Consider the following 13,629-nt stretch of genomic DNA (forward strand, 5'->3'; position numbering starts at 1 on the left):
GGGGTTTCACCATGTTGGCCAGGATGGTCTCAATCTCCTGACCTCGTGATCTGCCCGCCTCAGCCTCCCAAAGTACTGGGATTACAGGCGTGAGCCACCCCGCCTGGCCTGATGACTTATTTTCAATCAAAACTTGTATAATTTGGTTATTACAAGACTGTAGATCTTATTTAAATCTTGTATTTTAGAAGGCTTCCTCTGACACCATTCTGGCAATGACAGGGGACACTCTACTGCCAGGCGGAAGTGGAAGTCCAGGTTCTCCACTCTACCTCCATTGACACCTGGGGCCACTGGGATCCTTGTGACTGCTGGGTGGGACTGGGAGTTCCTGCTCCCTACTCGGCCTCTTGTGATACCCCAGGCATGGATGGGAGGAATGCCTGCTGCTGATCCCCACGTGGCCTCCACTGGCACCATGTGTGGGCAGGGAGAGCCTCATCACCTCTGGAAAATGATGAACGTCCTTACCCTCTGCTAGGTTCCTCTGACAGTACCATAGTGAGGACCTGGAGGGGGCCCTTATTACCACATTAGGAGTGGAAGTCCAGGCTCCCCATGTGGCCTCCATTGACACTGTAGTCAGGGAGGGGGACCTATTTCCACCCAAGTCCTCCTTGGCCTCCTCTAACACCCAAGTAGGAGGTTGGAGCATCTCATTGTAGCCTGGCAAGGGTAGGAGTCTAAGCTCCCCACTGGTCTTTGCTATTGAGGTCAGGGTTGGGGCCACAATTTTTTTCTGTAGCAGTTTAGCTTGAGTAGAGTGGTTATTGTCTAAAATATTTTTGTCTTGCTAGTCTGTCTTTGTCCTGATCTTTTGGCTAGACAGAACAGGCTTTGCTTGGGACTTATTTTTTGCCTGTACCCATTGGTGTTTCTGGGTGGCCAGCTCCTCTGTATGCAGTCTGGGATACATGAGTCAAAAAGATAACCCAGGAGGCAGGGCATGGTGGCTCATGCCTGTCATCCCAGTGCTTTGGGAGGCTGAGGCAGGAGGATCCCTTGAGACCAGGAGTTACAAGATCAGCCTGAGCAACATAGCAAGACCGTCTCTACAAAAGTTTTTTTAAAGTATTAGCTGGGTGGTGGTGCATACCTGTAGTATGCTACTTGGGAGGCTGAGGTGGGAGAATCACTTGAGCCTAGGAGTTCAAAGTTGCAGCGAGCTATGGCTGTGTCCCTGCACTCCAGCCTGGGTGACAGAATGAGACCTGTTTCTAAAATAAATAAATAAATAAAATAAGGATAAAAAAACAAAAAGGCAACCAGGAGAAACACCACCATTCCGTCCTTGGCTCTAAGTCTCTAGCTTGTCTGCCTTCTTTGTAACACTTAGAATCTTCTTATGTTTGCTTTATTTATAACATTTAGGGTTTTTATTTGTGGAAGGAATAGGGAAACATATGTTTATCTGTCTTCTAGGAAGCAGAAGTCTATTTTGTCTTTATTTTTAAAAAATTTTTTTGGTTTTGTTTTTTGAGATGGAGTCTCGCTCTGTCATGCCAGCTGGAGTGCAGTGGTGCGATCTCAGCTCACTGCAACCTCCGTCTCCTGGGTTCAAGCGATTCTCCTGCCTCAGTCTCTCAAGTAGCTGGAATTACAGGCGCCTGCCACCATACACAGCTAATTTTTGTATTTTTAGTAGAGACAGGGTTTCACCATGTTGGCCTGGTTGGTCTCAAACTCCTGACCTCAGGTGATCCACCTGCCTCAGCCTCCCAAAGTGCTGGCATTACAGGCGTGAGCCACCATACCCAGCTGCCTTCATTTATTTTTTTCAGGCTCATCCATGGACGTGGTATTGCCTTCATTTTTGGAATACATTTTTGGTGAGTGTAGAATTTAGGTTAAGGCTAGGCGTGGTGGCTCACACTGTAATCCCAGCACTGGGATTGGCGAATGGATCCCTTCAGCTCAGGAGTTTGAGACCAGCCTGCACAACATGGTGAAACCGCATCGCTACAAAAAATTTAAAAAATAAAATAAATTAGCCAGGTGTGGTGGCGCACGCCTGTAGTCCTAGCTATTTGGGTGCTTGGGCGGCTGAAGTGGGAGGATCCCTTGAGCCTGGAGGCTGAGGCTGCAGTGAACCATGTTTGTGCCGCTGCACTGCAGCCTCGGTGACAAAGTGAAACCCCGTCTAAAAAAAAAAAGAAAAAGAATTTTAGGTTACAGGGATTTTTTTCTTGCAGTACTTTAAAGATATTGCTACACTATCTTCTTGCCTGCACTGTTTCCAACAAGAAATCTCCTTCTTGATTCCTCTGCACACAATGTGTCTTTTTCCTCTCCATGCTTTGTTTTGTTTTGTTTTTTTAGACGGAGTCTCACTCTGTCGCCCAGGTTGGAGTGCAGTGACACAATCTTGGCTCACTCCAAGCTCCGCCTCCCGGGTTCACGCCATTCTCCTGCCTCAGCCTCCTGAGTAGCTAGGATTACAGGCGCCCGCCATCAAGCCCCCGACTAATTTTTTGTGTTTTTAGTAGAGACGGGGTTTCTCCATGTTGGTCAGGCTGGTCTCAAACTCCTGACCTGAGGTGATCCGCCCGCCTCGGCCTCCCAAAGTGCTGGGATTACAGGCGTGAGCCACTGTGCCCGGCCTTTCCTCTTCATGCTTTTAAGACTTTCTCTTTAGCACCAGTTTTACGAAATTTGGTTTATGATGTACTTTGGTGGACTTTTTTTTTTGAGACAGAGTCTCGCTGTGTTGCCCAGGGTGGAGTGCAATGGCATGATCTCAGCTCACTGCAACCTCTGCCTCCCAGGTTCAAGGGATTCTCCCACCTCAGCTACCCGAGTAACGGATTACCGGTGCGCGCCACCACGCCCAGCTAATTTTAGTATTTTTAGTAGAGACGGGGTTTCACCGTGTTGGCCAGGCTGGTCTCGAACTCCTGACCTCAAGTGATCCGCCCACCTCGGCCTCCTGAATGGAATTACAGGCGTGAGCCACTGCGCTTGGCCTGGCTTGCCATTCTATAGACCCCTTGACCCTTCGTGGATCACACCAGAGCTCCCTGCCCCCCACTCCCTCACCCGCTGGGGAAGTTAAAGCCACAGTGACCTCCAATTCTGACTAACAGCCAGCGATGACTACCCTGAGGGGTGCGGCTGAGGTTGGATGAGCTGTGAAGGCCCAGGGAGCCTGGGTGGATGGCACTCAGGAATGGCAGAAGAGAACCGGGACTGGCATCGGCCTCCCCTGCAGCCTCGCAGCCTCCACCACTGGGGGGCTTCGTTACCAGTGAGGAACTAAGGCAGAGAGGCCACCTCACTAGTCCAGAAAGTTTCTTGCTTGCGGGAACGAATCTGACTCCATGCCTGTGTTTCACCACAAAGAGTAACAACAATGCTAGCGAAACCACCGAGTCTGGCACTGTCCACTCTGGATGCTGCTCACATCGTCACAGCCGCCCAGGGGCCCCACACAGGGTGCCTCGGGCACCTGGTGCAGTGGTCAGGGACGCAGGAGAACCCCAGCTGCTGCTCTCGGCCTGCAGGAGTACTGGCTTGTGTCAAGAAAGGGCACCAGGCCACACTGTGCTTGGAGGCTCTGCAAACATTTGCGGAAATGGAAGGACACATCCTTAACTGTTTCAAAACTGAAAGATAGAAGAAACGCTGTTCTTCACTTCCCCTGGAATCAAATCTGTTAACTAGGAGTTTCCCAAACCCAAATCCCCAGGAATCTTGAGCCTAAATTTAGCTTATCCTTGGAAGGTCACCGGATTACCCTGGGACAGGGTCAGCCAGCAGCTGCTCAAGATAAACTTGGCTTTTCTGCAGACTCAGGCTTTTCTCACACACAATTAATGAGATCCTGCCATACTTCCCCTGGGAAAGCAGAACAATGGCTGGGGGTGAGCAGGTGGCCTTGGCCAGTGCTCTGCCCCAAGGACCCTTCACCAGAGATCAGGGGTTTTTGTCCCTGCCTAACCAGGACACCTCCGATCTCTACCTGCAGGCCCTGGACCACTGTGGCACTGTGGACACAAGGCCGCTTCTGCCCCTTGGACACTGAGCCCCTTCCCACCTCTGGGATCTTGCACTGGTTATTGCTTCTGCTCTGCCTGGAACTTCTTCCCCGGATCCCTGTGAAATGTCACCTCTTCAGAGAGGCCTTCACCACTGTCTTTCCTGCCCAGTTCTTGGTTGATAGGTTCCTGTCAGCTCCTTCTGGGCAGGAGCTTCTTGTGCTGTGTGCTCTGCCTAGAGACAGTGCTTGCCACAAAGTAGGTGGGCAGACCCTCCATGAGTGGCAGGAAAGGTGGGTGCACCCTCATGCCCCTCCGGAGTCTGGCCTGGGCCACTCAGAGGCCAGCCTCCATCTGAGATGGGTTTGTCTGGGGTAGCGTCAGCCCCTGCAGCCCTCTCTGGGCCTCTCTGCATTGGCGTTGTTCCATTGCAGCCTGGGGCCTCGACCAACATAGTGGGGTCAGTGTAGAAATCAGATTGTGAAAGGTGAAGCCTGAGACTCCTCTGCCACGTCCCTGAGATGCTGTGAGGCTGCCGCCAAAGAAACATGAGCTTGCTGGGGCCACCCTAGGATGCCAGCTAGGAGAGGAGAAAAACAGGCAGCCAGGTGAGAAGCGAGAGCCTTGGGCTGACTGCAGCTCCAAGCTGGCTAGAGGGCGACAGGCAGCCTCCTGTGCAGGACAGACGCATGAAGACAGCCGCCCTGTGGAGGTTATTCCTGGATACTGGGTGGGAAAGTCGGCAAGCAAACGGACAGGTCCAGCTCAAGCTTCTAAAAGCAATGCTGGGGGACAGTGCAGCAAGGTGTTCCTGGAAATGACCTTGGCAACACAACTTAGAAGATGAGCAGGACCCAACCTGACAGACCCACACTGCGGGCAGAAGAGGCCAAGGTAAGAGACGGCCCATGTGTGGCCCATAGGCAGGTAAGTCTGCTGGGGCAGAGTGTGTGCTCAGGGCCACACCAAGCCTGATGGCTGGACCGGCCAGTCCTAGCGCATGCAGGTACACATCAATCCAGCTGCTCCAGGAGTCGGCTCTTTGTCCATGGGCAATGTGAGCCATGGAGGGTCTTAGGTAGGGTGAGGCCCAGGAGAGGGGCCTGGTGGGCAAGGGCAGGTCCCTGATGACCTGAGGAGGCCGCAGCAGTCACCCCAGGAAGATGGTGGCATGGAAGGGCTGGGAGTAGGGGGATCTGGGGAAGGTCCCTGGGCTTGGGTTAGGGGGTAGTAAGAGTGACAGGGTGGGTGGGTCAGCTGTACCCCTGGAGTACACAGAGGAGGAGATGTCCAGGAGGGTCTGTAGAGGAAGGGGTGTGTGGCCCATGGGTCTGCAGCAGGAGGAAGGCAGTGACTAAAGTGATAGCTGGGAGAAGACAGTGGTCCTCAGAGCCATACCTGGTGGGGAGAGGCCACGTGGGGCTGAGCAAAGAGGGTACAATTTCCTTCCAGCCTCAGGGCTGGGCACACTTGCCTTCAGAACCTCCCCACACTAGGTGAGCCAGACGCTGGCCTTATCTCATTTACCATCTCAGAGCCATCTGAAGGGGGAGAAGGGAACCGGGCCCCAAGAGGGAGAAAGTCATCAAAGCTCCCGCATCTGTGACCAGCCTCAGTGCCATACTTTTTCTATGGAGGGCCCTGTCCAATGGAACTGAGCAAAGACCAGATAAAAGAACTGGGCACCCAGTGGCCTCAGTCCAGGGCCTGGAGTTCAAACTTTACTGGAAACAAAGGGGCCGAGAGAGATTGGGGAAAGGACTGCTAGAAAGGAGCTGGTGCCCCCATGGGGCTGTGGGTTTGGGAGCCTGGTGCCCCCACCTGAGCCTCAGGGGGCCCGGAGTGTCCACCCCAGCGGACCTTTCGAGAAATGGCTGGGCCATTGTGCAGAAGAATGCCCGGAAATCCCGCGCCTCCCTCCTCCAGCAAGGATGGGGGCTCTTCCTCCTGGCCAGGAAGCTCCAAGTTGGCTTCCGGAGGGTGGCCTGGGGGCTGGGGTGCCAGGGACACCATCGCCACTGGTGGGAGGGCAGGGCACAGCCCCTCCGTGTCCCTTTGTCTCTCCTGTCTGAAGGCCAGAGCAGGCTGCTAGGCCTGGGGCCACCACTGCCCCTGGGTGTACACCCAGTGTGCTGGGTCACTGGGAACTTCCTGAAGTGGTGTCACCTGAGCTGGACCCCCAAGGATGGGGTGCGGGCAGTACCGCAGGAAGAGGAGCAGCCCCTGTGAAGATTGAGAGGTCTGAGAAGCCCCTGCGGCTTGGGAGAGTGGAGGTCGCCAGGCAGGGGGAAAGCCCCTGTGCCACCGCTTTGTGCCAGAGACTCAGGCTCCAGAGAGGCAGTGAGTGGCATGGGGGGTGAGGCTGGGGCCCTGGGCCTGACCTCCACACACCTGCCTGGCCTCTCCTTTTGCCATGGGATGAGAGAGACAGTGCCGGGACTCAGAGCGGGGCTGGAGAGTGAGATTGCCAGAAAGGGCCTGGGTGGGGCTTGGACTGAGGGGCGGGCTTTCTGGAGAGCCCCCCTACGAGGGCCTCTACGGCTTCTGCAAACCTTGGTCAGAGAAGTGGAGCTGGCTCGGGTGGAAGAGACCACCCGGCTCAGTCGGGGATGTGGGAATGGACGGGGTGGTGCAGGCTGGGGGGTCGAGCGCCTTCTGAAGTGACGGGGCCGGGACACGCAGGGAGGCGGCCCAAGAAGCACGCCCTAGGCCAGCCCAGAATGCGCTCCGCCGCGACTAGGACAACGGCGGGTGGGGCTGGGGGCGGCGGCCGGGCGGGGAGCGGTCCCACGCCCTCAGCTACCCCTCAAGAGCCGTTGTTTCCCTAACTTCAGCTGCCAGAGGCTCTGTGATTGGCTGCGGGACGACGGCCCGCGCACGGATTGGCTGCTTCAGGCCGGGGGGCCGGGCCCGGGGGACAGAATCCGCCCCCGAACCTTCAAAGAGGGTACCCCCCGGCAGGAGCTGGCAGACCTAGGAGGTGCGACAGACCCGCGGGGCAAACGGACTGGGGCCAAGAGCCGGGAGCGCGGGCACAAAGGCACCAGGGCCCACCCAGGGCGCCGCGCAGCACGGCCTTGGGGGTTCTGCGGGCCTTCGGGTGCGCGTCTCGCCTCTAGCCATGGGGTCCGCAGCGCTGGAGATCCTGGGCCTGGTGCTGTGCCTGGTGGGCTGGGGGGGTCTGATCCTGGCGTGCGGGCTGCCCATGTGGCAGGTGACCGCCTTCCTGGACCACAATATCGTGACGGCGCAGACCACCTGGAAGGGGCTGTGGATGTCGTGCGTGGTACAGAGCACGGGGCACATGCAGTGCAAGGTGTACGACTCGGTGCTGGCTCTGAGCACCGAGGTGCAGGCGGCGCGGGCGCTCACTGTGAGCGCCGTGTTGCTGGCGTTCGTTGCGCTCTTCGTGACCCTGGCGGGCGCGCAGTGCACCACCTGCGTAGCCCCGGGCCCGGCCAAGGCGCGCGTGGCCCTCACGGGAGGCGTGCTCTACCTGCTTTGCGGGCTGCTGGCGCTCGTGCCACTCTGCTGGTTCGCCAACATTGTCGTCCGCGAGTTCTACGACCCGTCTGTGCCCGTGTCGCAGAAGTACGAGCTGGGCGCAGCGCTGTACATCGGCTGGGCGGCCACCGCGCTGCTCCTGGTAGGCGGCTGCCTCTTGTGCTGCGGTGCCTGGGTCTGCACCGGCCGTCCCGACCTCAGCTTCCCCGTGAAGTACTCAGCGCCGCGGCGGCCCACGGCCACCGGCGACTACGACAAGAAGAATTACGTCTGAGGGCGCTGGGCACGGCGGGGCCCCTCCTGCCAGCCACGCCTGCGAGGCGTTGGATAAGCCTGGGGGACCCCGCATGGACCGCGGCTTCCGCCGGGTAGCGCGGCGCGCAGGCTCCGCGGAACGTCCGGCTCTGCGCGGCTCCTGCCTGCGCCCGCAGCTGGCTTTCTCCTGCCACCAGCCGGGCCCTGCCCTTAACAGACGGACTGAACAGTTTCCTTTTCTGTGCGCGGCGGTTTCCATAGGCAGAGCGGGTGTCTGACTGAGGATTTCGCTTCCCCTCCAAGACGCTGGGGGTCTTGGCTGCTGCCTTACTTCCCAGAGGCTCCTGCTGACTTCGGAGGGGCGGATGGAGAGCCCAGGGCCCCCACCGGAGAGATGTGTACAGCTGGTCTTTACTCCATCGGCAGGGCCCAAGCCCAGGGACCAGTGACTTGGCCTGGACCTCCCGGTCTCACTCCAGCATCTCCCCAGGCAAGGCTTGTTGGCACCAGAGCTTGAGAGCGGGCGGGAGTGGGAAGGCCAAGAATCTGCTTAGTAAATGGTTTGAACTCTCTCCCACCTGTGTCCTGTTCTCTGTCCAGCCATCTTCCATGTCCAGCAGCCCCATTCATCACCCACCAGCCCCGCCCTCCCAAGGACTCCTGTGGAGATCTCCTTCCAGGGCTGGAGGCTGGGGCCCTTTTCCCCATCCTCCCTGCCACCTTCCCACCAGGTGGGAGACACAGCCACCACTTACTACAGCCCAGAAAGGCGGGATCTGCAGTCAGAAGAGCTGCTGCGTCATGGGGCCCTGGGGCCCGGGATGGGACAGGGGCGGGGACAGCGGCAGACCCCAGCAGAAGATGCGGGGTGAAGCGCCCTCAACACAGGCTGGTGAGTGGGGGTCCTGCGATGTGGGAAGTGCTAGGGGTGAGCAGCCAGGCCGCTGGCTTCTCCCAGAAAGGGCCAAGCCCCACACAGCACAGGGCGAGGTTTTCCACTGCCCTCTCAGGGCTTGCCTAGTCCCAAGTCCCATGAAGTGGCCACAGAGGTTTGTAGAATCCCCGACCAGGCCCTTTCTAATGGTGGGTGGGGCAGGAACAGGGGTGAATGCAGGACGCGCCAGTCAACAGTAGGGTTGCCATGGGAGGAGGTGCTGGCAGCTGGTTGCCCAGAGTACTGCAGCTTGGCTCTAGCCCCTCGTTCTGGCTCCTCTGCCAGTCCCAGCGTAGCTCCCTACAGAGCCTGTGCCCACCCTGCTGGCCTGGCAGCCTGCCCAGAATGGTGCTCACAACCAGCACCTGTGCCAGCCCCTGCTGGGGGCACTCTGGGTAACCTTCCTCCTCCAGGGGCTGTGTGGCCTGGGAGTCAGTGCTGGCCCCTGCCAGGCACCTCAGAATGGAGGGGTTCAGAGCCATCTCACATAGCCACTGAGAGCTCATTGTTTTTAGCCTTGTTCTAGGCACTTTGAATTAACACATTTTTAACTTTTGACATAAAGCTAGAAGCAGAAGAGAGCAGCTGATGAAGGGGGCATGCTGCAGGGAAGAGCTCTAAGCCCAGCCGGAAGGGAGACTTGGCATCTGCCCCAAACTGGCCTTGGGGGCCCTGCCCAGAAATGTCTGGGCCACATCCAGTGACAGGGAGTCTCCTAGGTCTGGCCAGGCTACCATCATGGAGCAGTGGGAGAACCCCAAGAATGCAGGCTCAGAGTGGCTTAGGGCAGCTGCTGGAATGTGTGGCAGCTTCCTGGGAGCTGCTGTGGAACCAGCTGGTGGGATGAGTTACAGGGAGAGGGGTCCCACGGTGCAGAGGTCCTCAGCAGGCCTGACCTGTGCCCCACCTGGGCCTGTACAACAGGGACCAAGAATAGTCCCCAAGCTTGGGAGTGTGTGATCCCAGAGCTGTGGCCCTGGGCACAGCCGAAAACAATGGTCCTTACACTCTTGCACTTGGCCACTGGGGCTGGGTAGTACCAGGTCTGGTGTGTTTGCTCAGAAGCCGAGGCCCACGGCTGCCTGGGAGGGCTTTCCTAAGAAAGGAAAGGCACGGGGCTGGGCACGGTAGCTCACGCCTGTAATCCCAGCACTTTGGGAGGCCGAGGTGGGCGGATCACAAGGTCAAGACATCAAGACCATCCTGGCCAACATGGTGACACCCGTCTCTAATAAAAATACAAAAATTAGCTGGGTGTGGTGGCGCGTGCCTGTAATCCCAGCTACTCGGGAGGCTGAGACAGGAGAACCACTTGAACTCGGGAGGCAGAGGTTGCAGTGTGCCGAGATCACACCAACTGCACTCCAGTCTGGTGACAGAGCGAGACTCTGTCTCAAAAAAAGGAAAGAAAGGGCATGGAAAGGCAGCTGCACAGCCTTTGAACTTTCCCAAATGGCCAGGGTGGGCAGCTCAAGGGCCCCAGGAAGCTGTGCAAACCACCAGAGGTGAGGGGAGGGGCCCAGCCTCCAGTCCAGCTCTTACCCTTTTGTGCACACTGCCCTTTGCCAAGGGCTGCACCAAGACCAGCCCTACCTACCTGTGTGCTCTTTTCCAGGCCACTCTTTCTGAGCTTTTCCCCACTGACTTAAAACCTACCCAAATCACTCCTGCCTTCAAAGACCTGGAAAAGAGTGCTGGATGGTGAAACCCACGGGTGGAGGGATGGCTGAGAGGGTGGACTTGCTATGTGGCTGAGGCCAGGTGGACCGGAGGAAGTGGTAGGTGGACAGAACCAGGTGCTGGCTGGCACCACCAGGCAATGGCCGGTGCAGGTGCTATGAGGAGGTGGGGATGCCGAGGGGTCCTGACCTCTGTCCCCTGCCACCCAGAGGGCCTGGAGGACAGAGTGAGGAGATCTTGTCCTTGGGGCCAATCCCCATGCTAATTTCCTGCCAGGCGCTGAGGGCTCCTGGGGCCCAGGACCCACAGAAGGCTCAGGGCACACTCAAGCACTGGCCTCGAGACCAGAGCCACAATGGGGACGGAGCCTAAAATAAGCATTTTATTTAATAAAAAATGGCTCCTACATCTCAAATCATGTCCATAACTTACAATCTAAATGAAAGCCAGTTACATAAATAAGAAGGTCATTCCGGAAGAATCAAATTCTAGAAAAGAAAACAAGAAAAAACAAGTTTCAAACAATGTTGATGTGCCACCAAATTAAACAAACTGCCCAGGCGTTCCCTCTGGGTAGTGCTGCTGAGTAGCCAGGACTGCTTGTGGGGGTGAGGCCACCCCAGACTCGGAGGCCCCTGCTGTCCTCATAGCACCCCTTGTCTGGGCTGAGCTGTCCTACATCAGAGCTCCTGCCCGCTAGCCCGGGCACCTTCTCATCTCACGGACCCTACCCAGCTGCTCAGCCAGCCCCCTGGCACCCTCCCATGGGGTCTCTCCCTCCATCCCTCGGCACTCGGCTGCTCAGCCCTCCTGGCCCAGGCCACCTGTGCCGCTGCCTCAGTGGAAGGACACACAGCAGCATAACATCATCACCAAGCAGGCTGCAGGGGAGGGGTTTGCCTCTAGCACCCACTCCACTGCCGGAGAGCCCCACCTCTGCCTCCGCCCCACCTCTGCCTCCGCCCCACCTCTGCCTCCGCCCCACCCTATGCAGTCCTGTGATGCTCACACACTCATCATCTAAGGAGAGAGTGGGCCCCATTTTTGGATAGGAAACAGGCTGAGCCTGATTAGGTGGCTGGCCCAAGGTCACTGCTGATGAGCCTACAGAACTTGCCAAAAACCCCAAGGGTCTGACTCAGAGCCCCTCCCCCCAAATGGGCCCCATGTAGCCCAGGCCACCCTGAGAGGAACTGTGGGGTCCCTGAGGCCCCCTATGCTGTTGTCAGCAGAAACCCCCACTCCAGCCCCAACAGGAGAACAGGTGCTTGCCCCTGGAGGGATGGACAGATGGATGGACGGACGGATGGGAGAGTGGGGAGGACCCCAGGCCTGGCCCAAGGGACCTCCTGCAACAGAGTCTTGGCAGGGCCCATCTGCCACAGCCGCAGCCTCCAGGCTAGGGCTCCGGGAGATGCAGGGCTGGATGTGGCATTCCCTGTGGGGAACCTGGGCTGAGAGATAGTCACAAAGATACAAGGCAGGCCTATTTCCTGGGAACCCTTAAGAAAAACGTAGCACATGGGGCAGTGGGAGGTGTCCCGGGACAGTGACCTGCCAGGGAATCCCAATGGGGCCTTCAGGACAGCTGTGTGCTGGTGAAGGCCCCAGCAGAACCGGCGCTTTGGAATTCCCAGCTAAGTGGCTGCCAACAGCTTTGCTTTCTCATGAGCCAAGCACACAAAAGCCCGGATGGCTGCTCTGCAGGCTCTTGCCCAGTGCCTGACACGAAGGCTGTGGGACAGGAGGCTCCAGGTGGCCTTCGAGGGCAGCACCAGGGAGTCTGTGTGTGACATGTTGTCACACGTGATGCCCAGCCCGAGTGTGGTCAGCAGAGGGTGAATACCAGCTCTTTCTGAAGGGATCGCAGGGGCTTAATGAAATTAGCTGCCTCAAAATGCCCCATTGTGGCCCTGCTGGCAGCCTAAGGACAGATGTGTTTGGGAAAAATGTGTTGGCTCCAATCTCAAGAACCCTGCTTCGGTCTGAAACCCAAGTAAAAGCCTCCGTTGAGGGAGGACAGAGCAGGGCATCAGGGTCGGGCTCTGAGGGGGCAGCTGCAGCCGCCCCTGCAGAACCCCTGTAACTCACCCTAGGACAGGAGGGAGATGAGTGCGTCCAGAAACTTGCTCCGATCCTCAGCTTTCAGTTCAATTACTGAAGTAATGAAAGAAAAACAGCCGTGAGAAGGGAGTAGTGGGAACACAAGGCAGGGCACAGAACTCCCCTCCGCTGCCTGCCCTCCACCCGCATTCCAAAGTGCGCGGCTCCTCCCGGCCTGTGGTATTCTGCACTCAGTGGTTGTGTCTGTCTCACTGTACTTCATCTTCACAACTGCTGTCTGCACTGCTAGAGAGGTCAGGGCTGGGGCCTGCAGGGAGAACTCCACCCCGGGAAGACAATAGAGGGGACACAGGGAGGGGCCCTACAGACCTGGACAAAGACGGGCCTGCCCACCCCAGCTGGCATGAACCCCCATCCCCAGAGTGGGTTGTGGAAGTCCTTGGGTGGGGCAGGCCACTTTTGGCCGCACTCTGGCCAATTCCTCGGCTTCAGTGTTCTCTTCTGCACAAGGGGACATGGTGCAAACTGCCCATATCTCACAGGGCCCTCAGGCTCAGCTGAGCACCCAGACCCTCACCATAAAGCAAAACCAGGCCCCAGGATGGGGCTGGCCTGGCCCTGGGAGCCATCTATGCTGCCAGCCACAGCCCCGAGAGCCCCAGACCCAGCCCACGCAGGTGGGCACTAGACATGGCCCACTCTGCACCCTCACCCCTGGCTCTCCACCCTCAGGGAAACCAAGCAGTTCCCAGCCCAAATCCTCCCTGTATATTGAAGGCCAGATATTCTGCAGGCCAGTGGGTGTCCATCCACCTCTCCCACATCACAGGCACGAAAGAGTTAGCAGGGGCTGCTGTGCGGGGTGAACCAATGCCACACAGTGCCACAGCCATGGCTGGGTCTGGCTCAAGGAAGGCAGCTCTGAGATGGCTGAGGCCACTTCAACAAAGTCTGGATCTCCCATGACAGTGTCTATCATTGTTGAGGAATCCGTGGCGATGAGGCAAGAAAATGTCCTTTCTCAGAGGTGCGGGAAGTACTGAGGGCGTTATGAGCTGAACGGTCTCCCCCACATCTCTATGTTGAAGGCCTTACCCCCAGGACCTTAGAATGTGACTGCGGTAATTAAGTTCAAATGGGGTTGTTAGGGTGGGCTCTAATCCAATCTGTCTGGTGTCCTTGGAAGATGAAGCGGTTTGGACACAGACACCAGGAAGG

At 57.7% G+C, this 13,629-nt stretch overlaps 2 protein-coding genes across 7 annotated transcripts in view; one reads left to right on the forward strand and one right to left on the reverse strand.

The window, feature by feature from the left end:
* Window positions 1–6,703: 6,703 nt before the first annotated feature.
* On the forward strand, window positions 6,704–8,480 carry CLDN5 (claudin 5). The gene has a single exon (XM_002830850.4). The coding sequence runs from the start codon at window positions 7,096–7,098 to the stop codon at window positions 7,750–7,752; it is 657 nt and encodes a 218-aa protein (XP_002830896.1). The 5' UTR covers window positions 6,704–7,095; the 3' UTR covers window positions 7,753–8,480.
* A 2,230-nt stretch (window positions 8,481–10,710) lies between these two features.
* The window catches only part of CDC45 (cell division cycle 45), a 42,081-nt gene continuing 39,162 nt past the window's right edge, over window positions 10,711–13,629 (reverse strand). For all 6 annotated transcript variants that reach the window (XM_009234106.3, XM_054543100.2, XM_054543098.1 and 3 more), the window contains 2 exons: window positions 12,439–12,504; window positions 10,711–10,835 (listed from right to left, as the gene is read on the reverse strand). In XM_009234106.3, coding sequence (XP_009232381.1) covers window positions 12,440–12,504 — 65 coding nt within the window. In that variant the 3' untranslated portion in view covers window positions 10,711–10,835; window position 12,439. The remainder of the gene's footprint in view (window positions 10,836–12,438; window positions 12,505–13,629) is intronic.

This window comes from Pongo abelii, chromosome 23 (assembly GCF_028885655.2).
Source record: "Pongo abelii isolate AG06213 chromosome 23, NHGRI_mPonAbe1-v2.0_pri, whole genome shotgun sequence".
Taxonomy (NCBI): Eukaryota; Metazoa; Chordata; class Mammalia; order Primates; family Hominidae; genus Pongo; species Pongo abelii.

Bases quoted from the DNA above. Each gene is read 5' to 3' on its own strand.
- CLDN5 (XM_002830850.4), top strand. From the start codon at position 7,096: ATGGGGTCCGCAGCGCTGGAGATCCTGGGCCTGGTGCTGTGCCTGGTG.